Source organism: Pelodiscus sinensis, unplaced genomic scaffold, assembly GCF_049634645.1.
Source record: "Pelodiscus sinensis isolate JC-2024 unplaced genomic scaffold, ASM4963464v1 ctg35, whole genome shotgun sequence".
NCBI classification, from domain to species: Eukaryota; Metazoa; Chordata; order Testudines; family Trionychidae; genus Pelodiscus; species Pelodiscus sinensis.
The window spans coordinates 2875960-2893487 of NW_027465908.1; the positions used below are offsets into that span (position 1 = coordinate 2875960).

The 17528-nt window shown below is 44.1% G+C and overlaps 1 protein-coding gene across 1 annotated transcript; it reads left to right on the forward strand.

The window, feature by feature from the left end:
• The first annotated feature begins 566 nt into the window (after positions 1-566).
• On the forward strand, positions 567-12408 carry LOC142824499 (uncharacterized). Its single transcript, XM_075916518.1, has 5 exons — positions 567-682; positions 4325-4412; positions 5602-5790; positions 6338-6446; positions 12194-12408. Exons 1-5 carry the CDS (start codon positions 594-596, stop codon positions 12364-12366), a joined length of 648 nt encoding a protein of 215 aa, XP_075772633.1. The 5' UTR covers positions 567-593; the 3' UTR covers positions 12367-12408.
• Positions 12409-17528: the final 5120 nt, after the last annotated feature.

Here is a 17528-nt window from a genome sequence, read left to right on the forward strand (position 1 = left end):
TGAAGCTTTCTGTGGTTTCTCCAGTGCACTCTGCTGAAGAGATTCATGTGGAAATGTGATAAGAATAGGGTTCAGTAGCTCACAAGATCCCATCTCTCAGTGTTGACGATCATAAATGAAGAATGAGTTTGAACACAGAAAGGGAGACCATCTTGCAGAGTGGTTAAAAGAAGAAGTCTGGGATTCGGGGCACCTGGATTTTATTCCTGGCTCAGCCACTGACTGTAAATTCAAGCAAGTCAATTAACTGCTCCGTGCCTCAGTTTCCACATCTCCAAAATAGGAGTTCTCTAACAAGTTTAAGTGCTTCCATTACTGCCATATGTAAGGCTGTCTCGGGGAATGAATTAATTATGGTACAGGGCATTGTGTTTGTACATCAAAGGTGCTGCTATATCACAGAAAAGTATTATTGCCGTGATTAATGAGGAAAAAAGAGTGGGTGGTGAATGTCCAGCATTGTGCTGTCCCGTGGCATCATTATGTCTGGCAGCTGGTCTTAGAGCCCTGGATATGCTCCTGTTGCTTTCTTAGTGCCTCTTCCCTTCTTGCTGCTCCTTACAGGAAACTGCTCTATAGCTGCAGACTGCAATATGGACTGCCAGACCTGCTGCCTCATTGACTGCGATAAGGGTCACTATTACACAGCTGGTAACTGCCTGGAGTGTCCAGTTGGATTTTAGTAAGTTACCCCTCTGCCCTACTCAACCCGTGCCAGGGTAATATAACATGAGAGCTTTGGAGGTGAGAGACTTGAAACCATTCCACTCTTGAGAGAACTCCAAGGGTGTGTCTACACAGCAAAGTTATTTCGGAATGCGAGCGTCTACACAGCAATTCTGTTATTTCGAAATAATTTTGAAATAACGGATGGTTTATTCCGACTTCTGTAAACCTCATTCCATGAGGAATAATGCCCATTCCCAAATAGCTATTTTGAAATAAGGTGTGTGTAGATGCTCCGCTTCTGCTATTTTGAAATAGCCCCTCACCAGGGCCATTCTAAATTATTCCTCCTGGGGCTCTAAATCGAGATAGCATGTCTACATTAGGGAACCTGCCTCGGACTCATTTTGAGGCTTCCCTGAAGTGTAGATGTGCTATTTCGAAATAAACTATTTTGGAATAACTATTCCAGAATAGCGACAAGGAGTCCTGTGGCTCCTTATAGACTAACAGATTTCTTGGAGCATAAGCTTTTGTGGACAAAGACCCACTTCGTCAGATGCATGTAGTGGAAATTCCAGAGGCAGGTATAAATATGCAGGCATAAGAAAAGAGTTTCAATCAAGAGTAAGGCTAGAGTTAACAAGGTCAGTTCAGTCAGGGAGGATGAGGCCCACTTCTAGCAACTGATGTGGAGGTGTGAAAACCAAGAGAGGAGAAACTGCTATTGTAGTTGGGTAGCCATTTACAGTCTTTGTTTAATCCTAAATTGATGGTATCAAATTTGCAGATGAACTGTAGCTCAGCAGTTTCTCTTTGAAGTGTGTTCTTGAAGGTTTTTTGTTGCAGGATGGCTACCTTTAAATCTGCTACTGTGAGTCCAGGGAGATTGAAATGCTCTCCTACAGGTTTTTGTATATTACCATTCCTCATATTACCATTCCTAAGACCCAGAATATCTTACTGCCCCTGTATAAAACTATGGTACGCCCACATCTTGAATACTGTGTACAGATGTGGTCTCCTCACCTCAAAAAAGATATTTTGGCCTTGGAAAGGGTTCAGAAAAGGGCAACTAAAATGATTAGGGGTTTGGAACGGGTCTCATATGAAGAGAGGTTAAAGCGACTGGGACTTTTCAGTTTAGAAAAGAGGAGACTGAGGGGGATATGATAGAGGTCTATAAAATCATGAGAGGTGTGGAGAGGGCAGATAAAGAAAAGTTATTTATTAGTTTCCATAATAGAAGAACTAGAGGACACCAAATTAAATTAATGGGTAGCAGGTTTAAAACTAATAAAAGGAAGTTCTTCTTCACACAGCACGTAGTCAACCTGTGGAACTCCTTGCCAGAGGAGGCTGTGAAGGCTAGGACTATAACAGAGTTTAAAGAGAAGCTAGATAATTTCATGGAGGTTAGGGCCATAAAAGGCTATTAGCCAGGGGATAGAAGTGGTGTCCCTGGCCTCTGTTTGTCAGAGGCTGGAGAAGGATGGCAGGAGACAAATCGCTGATTATTATCTTCGGTCCACCCTCTCTGGGGCACCTGGTGCTGGCCACTGTTGGCAGACAGGATACCGGGCTAGATGGACCTTTGGTCTGACCCAGTACGGCCGTTCTTATGTTATGTTCATATCTGATTTGTGTCCATTTATTCCAGAATAGCTTATTCCAAAATTACTGTGCAGTGTAGATGTAGCCCAAGAGACAATCTATGAACTGGTTAAGCAGCAAGGGTGCAACAGGAAGAGGTGGTGTGGAATCTCTCGTGTTTGTAGCCTTCCCCAATAATTAACATGGGTATAAAAAAACTCCTGGAAATTTCCCCTTTATAACTCTGCCAAGGACATTTTGAAAATTCCGTTATAGAGGCACTCTCTAAAGAATCCACTCCAGCGGTTACGGCCATCTTATTGGTGGATCATCTTTTTGTAGCCAAGGAGCCATCTATTTCTTTATCCTGGTAATGCTACCTAGGGATTTCCCAAAATGCTGAGCACTCACATTGAAAGTCAGAGTTCCCCGTAGGATGGAACACAGCAGTTACAAAGAGGTGCTGGTGCTGTGTTCCAAGGTCTGTACGCTTGACCAAGGCCAGTTTCCAGCTGAGAAAAACATTGCACAGCTCCAGTTTATTCAGCCAAGAAGAAGCAGAACTAGGGCCAGTGCTTGCAGTAGCATAAGTTTCTGCCTTTCAGACTCAGCTCTCTTGGTATACAGGATGCACGTACGATGAGTCAGGCCATTGGTTAGGGGAATCCTCTGCTACTAAGTCTATTCTGCTTTCTGGACACCTGTTTGCAAATGTGCCAGTGGAGAAATATGCTAGTTAGGCATGGAGCATTAACCTGGGAGTTCTAGAGTGGTGGAGTTTAGTTACAAAGAGCAGTGAGGAGAGCAAAAGCAGCTTGGACACTGTTTTCCAAAAGATGCTGATCTGTGATACACAAACCTGCCTACCAGCCTGGGCGAAGTTCCAAGTGAGTCCCTGCTGAGTCCTATTTCCAGATGGAACCATGCCAAACTCAGCTGTGTCATCTACAGTTTGCTATGGAACAGTTTTTGCTATCCTGATGAAAACAGTAGGGTTCTCCCATAAGTAGCTATTGCCTGGCTTGAGTGAGGCTGGACGCTTCTGGCTCTGTACGTTTTCACAATCTTTCAGGCTCAGATGCCCAAAGCCAAATTCTGGGTGAGGGTATGCACAAACCCAAACTAGAAAGACAGGTTTTCTTGTACTCCGCTGTGTCCCAACCCCATGATTTCCTGCGTCTCCAACTGAGAATACTTCTCACTTATACTGTTTTTGTACCTCAGTGTTTTAAAAGATGGCCCCTGCCCCCAAAAAGCTTAAATCTAAGTATACGTAATTCACAAGAAGTCAATGTGAGACATTATTGTCTGGCCAGACAAGGCAGAACAGGGTTCTGGGAAAGGGTGTAACACACATGTTGAGTGGACGATGTGATGTTCCACAATTTCTCTTGTTCAGTCGGTTTGGATTTGGGCTTTTGGTTTGGGGTTTTGGGGGGGTAAATTTACCTGAGGAGGCGGGATCAACTAAATGGAAAAACAGGGAAAGGAAGGGAAATGAGGTGGGAGAGGAGCAGGGATGGAGTGCAACTGAGAGGAAGAGCCTGTGAGGAGATGGGTTGGAGCAAACTGTCCAGGATAGAGGCAGTCAGAGAACTTTCTAGATGGCTGTGGAAATTTCAGAGGTCCCTGCTTTGGCTGCTGCTGCTCCAAAGGCGGGAATCTCTGCCTGGCTGCTCCCTCCTTGCAGGTTTTCCCCAAGGCCACATGGTAGGGGACAGAAGCACCATCTGAATCTTAGTGCCCCCAGAACTGGCAGGGAGGTCTCTCCCCCATAGCTGTGGGTACAGAGGGCTCCTGATGGGGGGATATTACCACCTCCCTCCTTTGCCTACTTCTGGTCCTGCTGACTGGAGTTTCTGACAAGGAAACTACCGTGGGCTTTGGACTTGAGTCCCCACTCCTCAGAGTGCTCGAGTGGGTGTTTGAGCAGCCTGCGTTTGGGGCACTATCTGTAGGGAAGGTGACAGAGACACCCAACGTACTGGGGGAGGGGAGATAAAAGTCACAGGAGTGAAATGATTGACTTGAAAAATCATTTTGGTCTCACTGTTTTTGAATCCAGCTGCCCGGGAGGGCGAGCGGCTCCTCAGAAATGCCCGGTAGGAACCGCCAATCAGCTCACAGCTCAAGCAGACATCATGGCCTGCCAGGTGAGCAATGGACAGGCGTGGCGCTCCCTGTCTGTGCACAGAGGTGGTGGTACTAAGGTGCTTGTCTGTCTTCTGCCTTCTTCCCAGATTTTCCAATGTAGTTTTAAACCCTGTCACAAAATCCACTCGCTTTATCTGGCAGGGATATCTCAGTCAGCTGCAGAGAGAGCAGCAGGGCTCTGCAAGGGGATACAAAGCAATGCAATGCCCCAGTTCAATATTGACACTGCTAGCAATGTAACGCACAGTGTTGGTACTCCTCTTGGAATACAACGCACGCTGGGCCAAACAGCATCCGTCCATAAGTAGCATGCACAGTATCTGAGTGAGCATCTTATATTCATCTGTTACAGAGGCATGACACCTGCCTTCACAGGCATAGGAATCACTTTGGCATACTTGAGTGAGCACTGCACTAACATTCAAGAGGTCTTGGGTTTGTTCCCTGTTCTGCTGCTGCATGCCCTGGCACAAATCACGGCCTAGCCCTATTCTTTAATCTATCTGTAATGTTGGGGAGGGGGAGATGATGTGCTGTGTGAAGTGCTTGGAGATCTACTGATGAAAAGCACTATATGGGAGCCAGGTGTTATTAGTTTTAACCTTTGTCCCTTCACATCCAAGCATTAGTGCTTTTCCCTGCCTTCAGTAACGCATTGGAGGTGGATAAACTGACCAGTAGATTTGTGTCTTCAAAATCTTGTCAGCTGGGCTAGTTTCTAGGTTCTGTTTGTGCAAATCACATAGTTTGGGATGGGGGGAGGGCAGTTCATATTCTGTCCCTTCTCGCCTGAGGGGGGGGGGGGGGGACATTCTGTCATCACAAGAAGCACTCAGGTTGATTCCAAATGCTCCATTCTCCTACAAAGCATCATATTTCCCAGTGGCCTTCCTTCCAGGATTCTAAAGAGTAACCGCAAGGGAGATGAAAGAGATCGTCCATCTACTTCGCGGCACTTACCATGCACCCAGATTTATTCATCAGCTCCTCAAAAGCTTGCAATTCAAAGGGATTTAAAGAGGTTTTCTTTTGCAGCAAGAAGAGGCTGGTTCATGGGCTGGGGGCATAAATGAGCTGCTTATTTACTGATTATCCTGCAGGTTATGGGTATGTTTCTGTCATTTAGCAAAAAGTGGAACTCACACGCTCAGTCATCTGCCTGTTGGTGTTTCCAACCCCCACGGACAGGCTTGCCCAGACGGCTATATGAGCTCAGAGACCAGAGCGGGGTGCCTCTTGTGCCCAGATGGCTATTCATGTGATCAACACAGTGGCTTGTGGAAGAGCTGCAATCCTGGTCAGTACTCACCTGAGGGAGAGCTGGAGTGTCGGGTGTGTCCGCAAGGATATGTCTGTCCCGATGGACGAAACAGACAGGTACTCTTTGCAGCACAGTGTGGCACCATGTGAGCACAAATCCCCATTCATCCTAAATAACAAAGGCCTGAAGGTGGTGATGTGGGTGTGTCCCCAGGAGAAGGCATGTCTCTGTGGGTGGCGGGGGGCAGTAATCAGGCATGAAGCCTTTTGCTGCCAGGAAGCCAGTTCAAATACAGATGCGGTTCACAGTGAATCTCAGATTTTCAATACATGGTCTCTTTGAACTGAGTTTGGTGAGTCTCCGTCCAGTAGATGTGTGTCCATGTGGCAGAAACACCTAGCAGCTCAGCTGGGAATTGAAAGAGGCTGTGGTCTGAAAGGGCCCTGGAGTCTGAAGCACCTCCTTGCCTCCAAAAATGTTCCCACCTGCGCTGGAAGATCACTTCAGGTCTCTGCATGAACAGAGCTTTGGCAATCCAGCACCTTTTACCAGCTCTAGAATATGGGCCAGTGCTTTATTAGACATTGCGCTGACAGGGACACAGGTTAGGCCTTTCCGAGTCGTTAACCTTCGTCACCTTCAGACTCTGCTTTCTCCCCACAGCATTGTTCAGCTGGCCAGGAGCCAGATCCCAACTACACGCATTGCGTAACCTGTGCTCTTGGCTCTTTGTCCACCAAGGAAACTCCGGGGTGCCAGCCCTGTCCAGCAGGTAGGCAGAAGTCTATTCAGCATCCTGACGATTCCTTAGCCTACAAACCTGGGGTATGAGGGAGTCCCATTGGTAACAGCACTTTGCACATCCTGGCATTTTGAAGCACATGTGATTCTCCTATAGTTACATTACAATGCATGAGGGGTTCCAACTCTGATCCATACTCCACTCACTGCCTAGATCCCAAGGAACTGAGCAAATGGGATCTGACACTAGACAATGACAAAATAGCTCTCATTCTGTGATTTTAACTGATCACCTATATAAGGTACAGCACTTCCTATCTGAGCATATTGTTGAGTTTCACCTTAATTCATTGACTCTCAACTATTCCCATGTAAAATGGATATTCATATTCCCATGATATAGATGTGGAAACTGAGGCATGGAGTGTTGAAATGATGTAGGCAAAGCAACACAGCGAGTCTCTGGCAAAACCAGGAATAAAATATAGGAGTCATGACTCTCAAACTCATCCTGTAACCACCAGACAATGATCTCTCAAACACAGCTTTATTATTATTTTATAGATTGGCTTTTAAATTGGAACAAAGAAAACATTTATTTATCAAGGGGTTTGCTATGCAATTAAATGAATTCTCATTTCTGTTTTGTGGACTGCTATTTGAAGAGCTACTCTCTTTTGCTGCTTATTTCCTCTGTGTTTGATATTCAAGTGAAATCTTAATAATCCTGTCTTGAGGACATTGCAGTCTATCATTGTGGAAATGACAGTGGGTGTCATACATTCATCATTGTGATATTAGTGCAGAATCCAGTACAGCGGGAAGATGGGCTGGGCGGGACTTGACTTTTGTTTTAAAACAATTGTCTTTGAAAAACTGTAAAAGCGTAAAATATTGTGCAGATGATTGATTAGCTCAGAATCTGCAAAGAAAATGAAAGAGAAACATGGGAAAGCAACCTACTTACATTTGGGCTGTGTCTCCATTGGCACCCTTTTCCAGAAAAGGGATGCTAATGAGACACTTCGGAATTGCAAATGCCGCGGGGGATTTAACTATCCCCCACGGCATATTCATGAACATGGCTGCCGCTTTTTTCCGGCTCGGGGTTTTGCCGGAGAAAAGTGCCAGTCTCGACGGGATCCTTTCAAGTAGGAATAAGGGATCTTCCGGAAAAGGGTTTATTTTCCGCAAGATCCTGTCTAGACTGGCGCTTTTCTCTGGCAAAGCCCCGAGCTGGAAAAAAGCGGCAGCCATGTTCAAGCAAATGCCGCAGGGGATATTTAAATCCCCCGTGGCATTTGCAATTCCGAAGTGTCTCATTAGCATCCCTTTTCGGGAAAAGGATGCCAATGTAGACACAGCCTTGTTGTTCATAAATATTCCACACCACAAACATTTCAGTAGCATTTGACCCAAATTAATTGTGGGAATAGTTCCAGTCCTGGGTGTAGCTGTGAATGTCTATAAGCCTGTACTCTTGCCGTACGTCCTTATTGCAGAGTTAACTTGGGTATTGACATGGATGTTGCAACTAACACTTCTCCCATACACACAAATGACTCTCTGACCTGCGCTGGGTGCTGTCAGTCCAGGCTGGCTGTGGCTGTTGGATAATGTTTGAGTGTAGCCTTCACTTGACCTGGTAGCCCACCTACTTTCCAGTCAGGATGCAGGCTAAATCACCTCAGTGCCTTCCCACAATCCTCTTTTTGTATGCCCACAAGGATAGACAAGTTCTCCCATAATTTACTGGGAAAGAATCATAGAACAGTTCAGCTCTACAAAACCGTGGGATATACCCCCAGAAGTCCTAGTGACACAGAAAGGGAAGGGTAACACCAATAACTCTGCTGGGTATACGTGTATACGTCTAGACCTCGGCACTATTTTGAGATACCAGAAGTATCCCAAAATAGCCATTCCGTGTCTTTAAAGCAACCCGTTAGTTCAAAATATAATGGGCATGCTGTTGCCCTTGCTGTTGGGCATGCTGGTGTCCTTGTAACCTCATTCCATGAGGGTTAAGGGACGTTTTGGAATAGAGTTTTATTTCAAAATTACCTCACAATGTTTTGAGGTAAGGGTGCAGTGTAGACACACCTCTAGTTGTTGCCTTGTGGCTGCTCATTCCTGGGCTAGGCTAAGATGGAAGCTCAGATCCAGGTGTTGGTCACCCAAATAAACTCTGAAATACCTTTGCAGCAGAGTCCCTCCTGCTGAGAGAGTGTGGACCTGGAATATCTTGCCTCTGTGCACGCGTATGGTTGATGCATTGACTCTGTCTGTGTAGACTATTTGGGGCTGTCTATATTTGCTAGCCCCATCTCTTCTGAACACTGCCTCCTGCTGAGAGAGGGTGGAATTATAATAGCTGTACAGTTGTGCATGTGAGTGGTCAGTGTCATCAATGGCTTCATCTCTTCAGTCTTGCTAGCTTTCCTTTCCTCTAAGCAACGTTGTTGCATCTGAAGCTGAAGTATTTAATGAGCAGCTGCAGGTGTCTCCTGCAGAGTCACTGAACCTAGTAACTTGATTCTCATGTCGGTAATTAGAATCCCTCTTATTAAATAATGAAGTGTTCTTGTATTCTAGTTGCCTTGCTTGTTGTCTGATAAAAGGAGAAATGGAGTGGCTAGAGAGATTGGGATAGCATCAAGGCCCTAGCAGTTCAGATTCAGATGTTATGTGTAATTCACAACTATGGAAATTGAATAACACACACTGGGGTTACCAAACTTCCAGCTACTGGCACTGTGGTGGGATTAAAAAATAGCACCCACATAGACCAGAGTAAAATGTGGGAGGGGAGGATATCTTAGGGTGTGTGTGTAATGTTACATACATCATTTACTATGTTGTATAGAGGATTGGACATGTAATTTTTGCTGCAAAAAAAATCCAGGAAACGTTGGCTTCTTTAGTGTGAAGCATTTGCAAACTAGCCCTGCTATTTGCCAATGTGTTAAGCACTTGCAAATGTTTAACCAAGTGAGCAAATGACAGATGATGGCCAGATCTTGGATATTACAGTGATAAAATTATCACTTTTCTTATTATTCATATTGCGGTAGCAACCAAAGGCTCTAGCTAGGATTGGGCCCTCATTGGGTACGTCTAAACTACATGGATCCATCGCCGGAGCCATGTAGATTTGTTTTTTTGGCAAAGGCAAATGAAGCCGTGCTTCCTTGGGCCCCACAACCTCTTTGGCTGCTAGGCAGGTAACAGGTGAAATATGTACTGTGTATACAGTGTGGCTACGTCTACACTGGCATGATTTTCTGGAAATGCTTAAAACAGAACAGTTTTCCGTTATAAGTATTTCTGGAAAAAGAGTGTCTACATTGGCAGGATACTCTTCTGGAAAAGCCCTTTTTCCGGAAAAGCGTCCGTGCCAATGTAGACACGCTTTTCCGGAAAAAAGCCCCGATCGTCATTTTCGCGATCGGGGCTTTTTTGCGGAAAACACTACTGTGTTGTCTACACTGGCCCTTTTCCGGAACAGTTTTCCAGAAAAAGGACTTTTGCCTGAGCGGAAGCAGCATAGTTTTTCTGAAAAAGCAGCTGATTTCTTACAGTAGATCGTCAGTGCTTTTCTGGAAATTCAAGGGGCCAGTGTAGACAGCTGGCAAGTTATTCCGGAAAAGCGGCTGATTTTCCGGAATAAGTGGCCCAGTGTAGACACAGCCTGTTGGATTTTAATATCTGGGAGTCTTCCTGGTATTCTAATGGGTAGGATGGATGTATTTCTATGTCAGACATATGTCTAATTCAATCATATCAACCATTTTTTGAAAGTCAGGGATACTAAAGAGCTTGGATATGGCTAAAGGGAACCAAACCCCTAAAATTCATAGTGCTCTTTTTCACTATTCGACTGACTTTAATTGTGTGCAATCTGTGTACTGAATATTGTGTGAGATAATCAAAAGCCATTGCTCTGCAGATAAATGGGGATATATTTCAGCATTGCAATGGCACTTTTACGCCACAATTAAATCATTTTATTTTTTTCACTTTTCAAATAACCATCTGGAGCTTAGTAAAACATTTGATATCAAGTCCCGCAAAATCTTACTTAGAAAAATTAATTCAAATGGGCTTGCATCTGAGCACTCTATTGTTAAATGAAAACTGATGATAAATAAAGGATAGAGATATCTGGAAATGTGTCGAGTTGTCGGGGGACATTTGATAAGGAAACCTGATGAGGTAGTTTAGATCTGACCTCATGTAACACCTTCATTAATGAACTAGGAAAAAGATATAATTGGAAAAAAAGGAGTAAAATGAATTTTTTAACAAAGAGCTTAATTTTTTATTAAAATGAAATTTTGTTGGAATTTCAAAATGCAAATATTTTTACTATCTCTGAGGTTGATTCAAAAGCAAGAAACATTTTTTGGTGAGAGTTTCATTAGAATTTATTTATGATTTGTTTTTTGAATTTTGAAATTTTGTCAGCATTTCAAAATTTGATAGATTTTGGCCAACTCGATGAAGAGAATGGATTGGGTGAGTTAATGGTGCTCTGCCATTTGCTGAGTTCATGCTCCTCTGTTTATATTGCAATGAGGAGAAGTTGATTTTCGTCATGTTTTGAACTTCAGAAATGAATATGCTCTTGGATAAAAGAACAGTCATTTAAACTGCTGTTTTCTGAGCTTATATAAACTACAGCTGGCTGAAAGGTTTTTGAATTTCAAAATCTCAGTGAAAATTTTTATCGACATTTCAGTACAAACAACAGAAAAAACATTCCAACAAACATTTCACATCATTTTTTCCTCTTATTTTTCAACCAGCGATAGAGATAGTTGCCATTACTTTGATTTTAAAATTTGGGTTTCCTGAGCTTTCCAAATTTTTAAAAAAAATCAGGATTATATTTTTTCTTCTTTTTCAATTCTAAAATTACAAATTTTGGAGCTTTGGTAGACCTCTTCTTCTGGATTTGTTCCCCGTCACTCAGTTTTGGTCTTTCTCTATAAATGCTATAAAAAAGCGGGTGCTTTTCCAGAATAAGTGGCCCAGTGTAGACACAGCCATAGAGTACTTGCATGGGCATTGGGGTTACATCTAACCAGCACCACATAGCTCGAAATAAGCTATGCAAATTGCGTATCTTATTTCAAGATAATCTATTTTGGTGTCTACCCAGCACCAAATTTTGAAATAGACAGCTATTCTGACAAATCTCTTAATCCTTGTGGAATGAGGTTTACCAGGACGTCGGACTAGCAAGCCCGTTATTTCAAATATATTTTGAAATAATGGGCTTGTTGCTAAGATGCAGAAGACGCTATTTCGGGATACCGGATGTATCCCAAAACAGTGCTGCTGTCTAGATGTACCCTGAGAGATTGTGTGCTGATTAATCATATGATATTTACATCACAGTTTCATCTTCAGGATATCCTAATGGCACTACTCTGAGAGTCAACCCTGGGCAGGAGTAGGATGGTTTAGTGGGCAGAATCTGTCCAGAATCTGTAAGCTCTCTGTTAACTTCTCTGCAGCCCTGCAGACCATACGCACTCTAAAGCTGAGCTCCCAGAGCATGGCACAGTGGCACTTGCAATTCCTGGAGACTTCCCCATACTTAGCAATGCATCTGTCTCAGCTGGACCAACACATGTGTGTCCTCTGTTTGATGCTCCTTGTGAAATGGCTTAGTAGGGAGATCTCTCCTCTCAAGGGGCCTCTTGGGAGAGTGAGCTGCACAGAATGTAGTTTCCTTACCACGTACGTTGTTCTGACTGCCTCTTCTCTCAGGTCACTTTTGCCCTGATGGATTTACAGCCCCTCCATGCCCAGCAGGGAGCTTCAAGCCCAGAGAGCAGTTCTGCAAATCCAGCGACTCCTCGTGCTTGTCAGGTCTGTGTTTTATTTCGTCTCCATTTTTCACAATGGGGGAAAATAATTCTGGTTCTAAATCAACCTGCTAATTAGTTGCTTATAGAGGATATGACAGTTATAGTGCTTATTTACTACCCTCTGGCTGAGACGGTATTGAAGAGCGCAAAGAGGAGAACACCCGGAAAATCTCCTACTCCGCTCCATGTGTAGTGAAGCTTTCCGGAATTATTAGAGCCTTACAAAGAAGATACAATTGGGTTATTATGTGTAATGGAAGTCATTTAAAATACAACAGAAGTGAAGCTTTCAAATAAATGTTGGCTGGTGAAAGGTGTCAGATTAACAGTCCCGGAGATCAAAGCCGTATGCTGAACTTCTGTCTGTGAAAGACGTGGACCGTGGAAAAGATGTGGACAGTGGCAAAATAGCAGGCACTTAGCAGTGTTCGGACCTAGATCCTTCAGCTCTGCATATGGAACTCTGCCACTTGAACTAAAGGGCCAAGTCTATTAGCTGCCTTCAGGAGTGGGCTGTGCTCTGATAGCATCTAATTCCTGCCAACCATGTCCTGGAGGGACCAGCCCCCCGACAGACATCAGCTGACGATGGTGATTGTCAGTTGCTATAGACATGGATCCTATTCAAAGCACTGTGGGTATAAGGCAGTGAAGCTACTCCCAGAAACTGATTGGCCAATGTCTAGGTGATTGAAACAGGGGCGTTTATGTCATTTGCTGATAAATGTATCAAAAGAACATGCATCTGAAAGACTTTGGGGACTTGATTTTTAGAGGGGCCTAGCACCAACAGCTGCTGGTGACTTCAGCTGCCAATGCTCAGCACTTCAGACCTTCTCAAAAACTGTGCCACAGATGCTGCAAAAGAATTGCAGGAGGAGTCACTTTCTTCTAACACGGAACTGGAGATTTGATTGGAATAAGGAAATTTATTCCTAAAACATCTCACTGTCAAGCTGCTTCATTGCAGAGCTGCTGTCTAGTTCCTTCCCTGGCCCCATGCTGCCTGCTTGCTAATAAGTGCTGGGGGTGGGGGACCAAGGGCCATTACCTCCCACTTTTTAAACAGGGTGGCTTTGCTCCCCACTTTTGAAAACCTGAATTCAGTGGGGAGTCAGCAAGCAGGGAAGGGGACAGATGACCGGAGTGATGTAGCCAAACAGCAGAGCACTGGCAAGACAGGGTGATTGAGCAAAAGCTGAGGGGTTGGTGTTGCAGCCCAGCAGAGCCCTACGCCGAGCTACTGTACTGGTGCCCCTCTGCCTGATGGCAGCCCGGCGGAGGCAGTTGTTTTTTTAGAAATGTGATTTCACAATCCTCCGCAACGCACTCATGAAATATTTTTAAAGTAAATTTTAATCTAGGGTTCTGTAAGCTAACAGTAAATTCAGGAACTGAGAGTACATGCCTGGGATTGGCAAATGCCTGTGAAATGGCTTCATTACCCCTGGAATGGCTCTTTCACAGGTTCTGGGTTCTGCTAATAAGTCTGGGTGGGCTTTTTCACTTTTAAGTTAACTAGATCCTTTCTGGCGGAAGCAGAGCCACAGACCAGGGAGAGGAAGAGTATATGGGTGGACATTAAGACCCAGGGTGTCCCACATTTTCTAGTGTCCTGTGCCACTGTGTATTCTGCATATGGGTAAGGATGGACCTACAGCCTGGTCCACAGGGTCACACCACCACCCAAATTTGGCCTGTTTTGGTTGCTTGGTTCCCATTCATTTGAAGTCTTTCCATCACACCTGTGCCTTTCTGCCACAGATTTGTGGCCACCCAGCTTACCACTGGCTTAAGCTGCTTGGTGACTGTCTACTTGGAGAGGGACAAGAAAGAAACTAGTTTAATGGCAGATTCCAGGGGAAGGTAAAAGAAATAACAGAAGATTGGGGTTGAAAGAATCCACAGGCGGTGACCTAATCCAACCCCTTGCTCAAAGCAGGACCAACCCCAACTAAATCATTACAGCCAGAACTTAGTCAAACCTTTCGGTAAAAACCTCTAAGTACGGATATTCTACTATCTCCCTACGCGATCCATTCCAGTGCTTCACTACCTTCCTAGTGAAATAAGCTTTCCTTAAAATCCAACCTAGACCACCCCCACTGCAACTTGAAACCACTGCTTCTTGTTCTGTCATCTGTCACCACTGAGGATAGCCTGGCTACATCCTCTTTGGAACCCCCCTTCAGGAAGTTGAAGGCTGCTATCAAATCCCGCCACCATTCGTTCTTCTGAAGACTAAATAAGCCCAGTTTCCTCAGCCTCTCCTCATAAGTCATGTGCTCCAGCCCCTTCATCATTTGTATTGCCCTCTGCGGGATTCTCCAATTTGTCCATGCCCTTTCTTTAGTGGAGGGCCCAAAACTGGACACAGTACTCCAGATGTGACCTCACCAGCACTCCAGATGTGGCTCAATAGACGGGAATAATCACTTTCCTCGATATCCTGGCAATGCTCCTACTAATGCAAATGTGGTGGTGTGGGGAAAAGGAGGTTCAAATATCATGTCTAAGATTTTAAAAAAGCCTGAATTACTTGGCTTATGTTTCATGGCATTGTGGATGCAATTCACTCTGGTGCAGAGAGACCGCACAAAGTTACGTCTCTCAAAATAGGGATGAAGTAGCGTAGGGGTCTGGACTTCTGCACAGAGGTGACTTTTTGCAGGCTGATCTTTGCCAGGTCCAGGAAGAAATGTTTACGTTTGTAGATGTGTTTGGTCTAAATAGGTATGGAAAAGCCTGTACTCCTAGCACACAAGTCACTGCTACTAAAGAGGTCTGCTATGCTATGCTATGCTGTGCTTTGGGTATCTTCATATCTGGTACCACGGAATGCAGCACAGCATGCATATCCCTGCAGGCATGCTCTTGAAAAGATGAGGTCACTCACACAGTCCATTCCATTTAAAAACAGGTTTATTTCATTTACATGTGACATCCATTAGGACAAGAGATCGATGGTTTGGCCAATGGCCTCTGTCGTGATGTTTGTCCTAATGGATGACACCTGTAAGTGAAATAAACCTGTTATTAATGGAACAGATTGTTATAGTGGCCTCCTCTGAAACAGAGGGCACCTTCATGAATATGCACCCAGTGTGCAAAATCAGGGCCTGATCCGGCAGACTCGCCACTGCCTATCACTCTGTGAAACTTTGATGCACATTGGTCCGTATGTCTATAAAGCATTTAAATCCCATATATTCCATGGGACATATCTTGAGAAAATATGGACTGTGTCAAATCTGAGCTGTTTAAATGTTCTGGCTGTGTCTACACTGCACCCCTTTTCCGGAAAAGGGATGCAGATTAGACACTTTGCAATAGGCAAATCCACGGGGGATTTAAATATCCCCCGCGGCATTTGCATTAACATGGCTGCTGCTTTTTTCCGGCTTGGGGATAAGCCGGAGAAAAACGCCAGTCTAGACGTGATTCTCTGGAAAATAAACCCTTTTCCGGAGGATCTTTTATTCCTACTAGATCTTTTATTCCTATCTAGTAGGAATAAAAGATCCTCCGAAAAAGGGTTTATTTTCCGGAGAATCACGTCTAGACTGGCGTTTTTCTCCGGCTTATCCCCAAGCCGGAAAAAAGCGGCAGCCATGTTAATGCAAATGCCGCGGGGGATATTTAAATCCCCCGCGGATTTGCCTATTCCAAAGTGTCTAATCTGCATCCCTTTTCCGGAAAAGGGGTGCAGTGTAGACACAGCCTCTGTGTTCTGACTATACAGCAATGAATAGGCCTTCGATATAGGACACCTACTGGGCTCCTTACATGAGTAAGACCACACTTCAGAGAGAAACTGCTGAGCTACAGTTCATCTGCAAGTTTGACACCATAAGCTCAGGATTAAACAAAGATTGTGAATGGCTAGCTAACTACAAAAGCAGTTTCTCTTCTTTTGGTATTCACATCTCCAGATCAACTGCTAGAAGTGGGCCTCATCCTCTCTGATTGAATTTACCTCTTTATCTCTAGCCTGATTCTGGCCTGCATATTTATACCTGCCTCTGGATATTTCACTACATGCATCTGTTGAAGTGGGTCTTTGCCCACGAAAGCTTTTGCTCCAATACATCTGTTAGTCTGTAGGGTATGTCTACACTACCACCCTAGTTCGAACTAGGGTGGTTAATGTAGTCATACGAACTTGCAAATGAAGCCCAGGATTTGAATTTCCCGGGCTTCATTTGCATGTTGCTGGGCGCCGCCATTTTTAAATGTCCGCTAGTGCGGACTCCGTGCCCGCGGCTACACGCGGCACGAACTAGATAGTTTGGATTAGGCTTCCTATCCGAACTATCTGTACACCTCATTCCACTGTTCTATCGTTCTATCTGTTGAGGAGTCCTGATACATAATGAGCATAGTGCCTATTTCTCATATAGCATTCATCTGTGGCTATCAAGGCACCATGCAAAGAAGGATAAACAGTAATATCCCCTTTTTGCAGATGAGGAAACCGAAGCACAGAGCAATGAACTTGCTCAGGGTCAAGCAGCAGGCCAATGGCAGAGTCATATGGCATAGCAATCAGTTTAGACAGGTGCTGTTGTGTCTAACTTCATGTCAGCCAGTGAACTATTGGGTGAATTGAGACTAGCTAGCCTGGTGTGGCCGTGCCTGCAGTGTAGCTGAAGTGTTGTGCTTAACATCATGTTAGTTAACAATCATCTTAGTGTTGTGCTCTAACCCAACCTCATTTTCAAACCTTTTCTGAGAAGAACAGCAGGGCATTAATGTACTTAAGGATCTTTGGGGCGGGGACCCTTTTTTTGTTCTGTGTTTGTACAGCACCTATAACAACAAAGTCCTATTCATGGCTGGTACTCATAGGCATAATTGCAGCACAAATAATTATAATTATTTTTGCAGGGTTTTTGTGCGTGTAAAAGAAAATACAGAAAATCCCAAATAACTAGCCTTTTGAAATCAGCTGCTACAAAATTGATGCTTATTTTTTCCATTTGCCTTTTGCATTGTTGTTGTTTTATTTTTCCCATAGTAAAACATTGTGAAGTCAAGAAAGCTGCTGAGAATGACTAAATGTTGTAAATTAGCAAGTAATCAGGCAAACTCAATTTTAAAGAGCAAAAAATTCCAAAATGATGCATCCCAAACTGTACTTGGTTCATTTATTTCGATAATTGTCATTTTACTTTTAAATTATTTATTTTTATAGTGTAATAGTGAGTGGAATGTAATATATCTTGGTGCAAGTA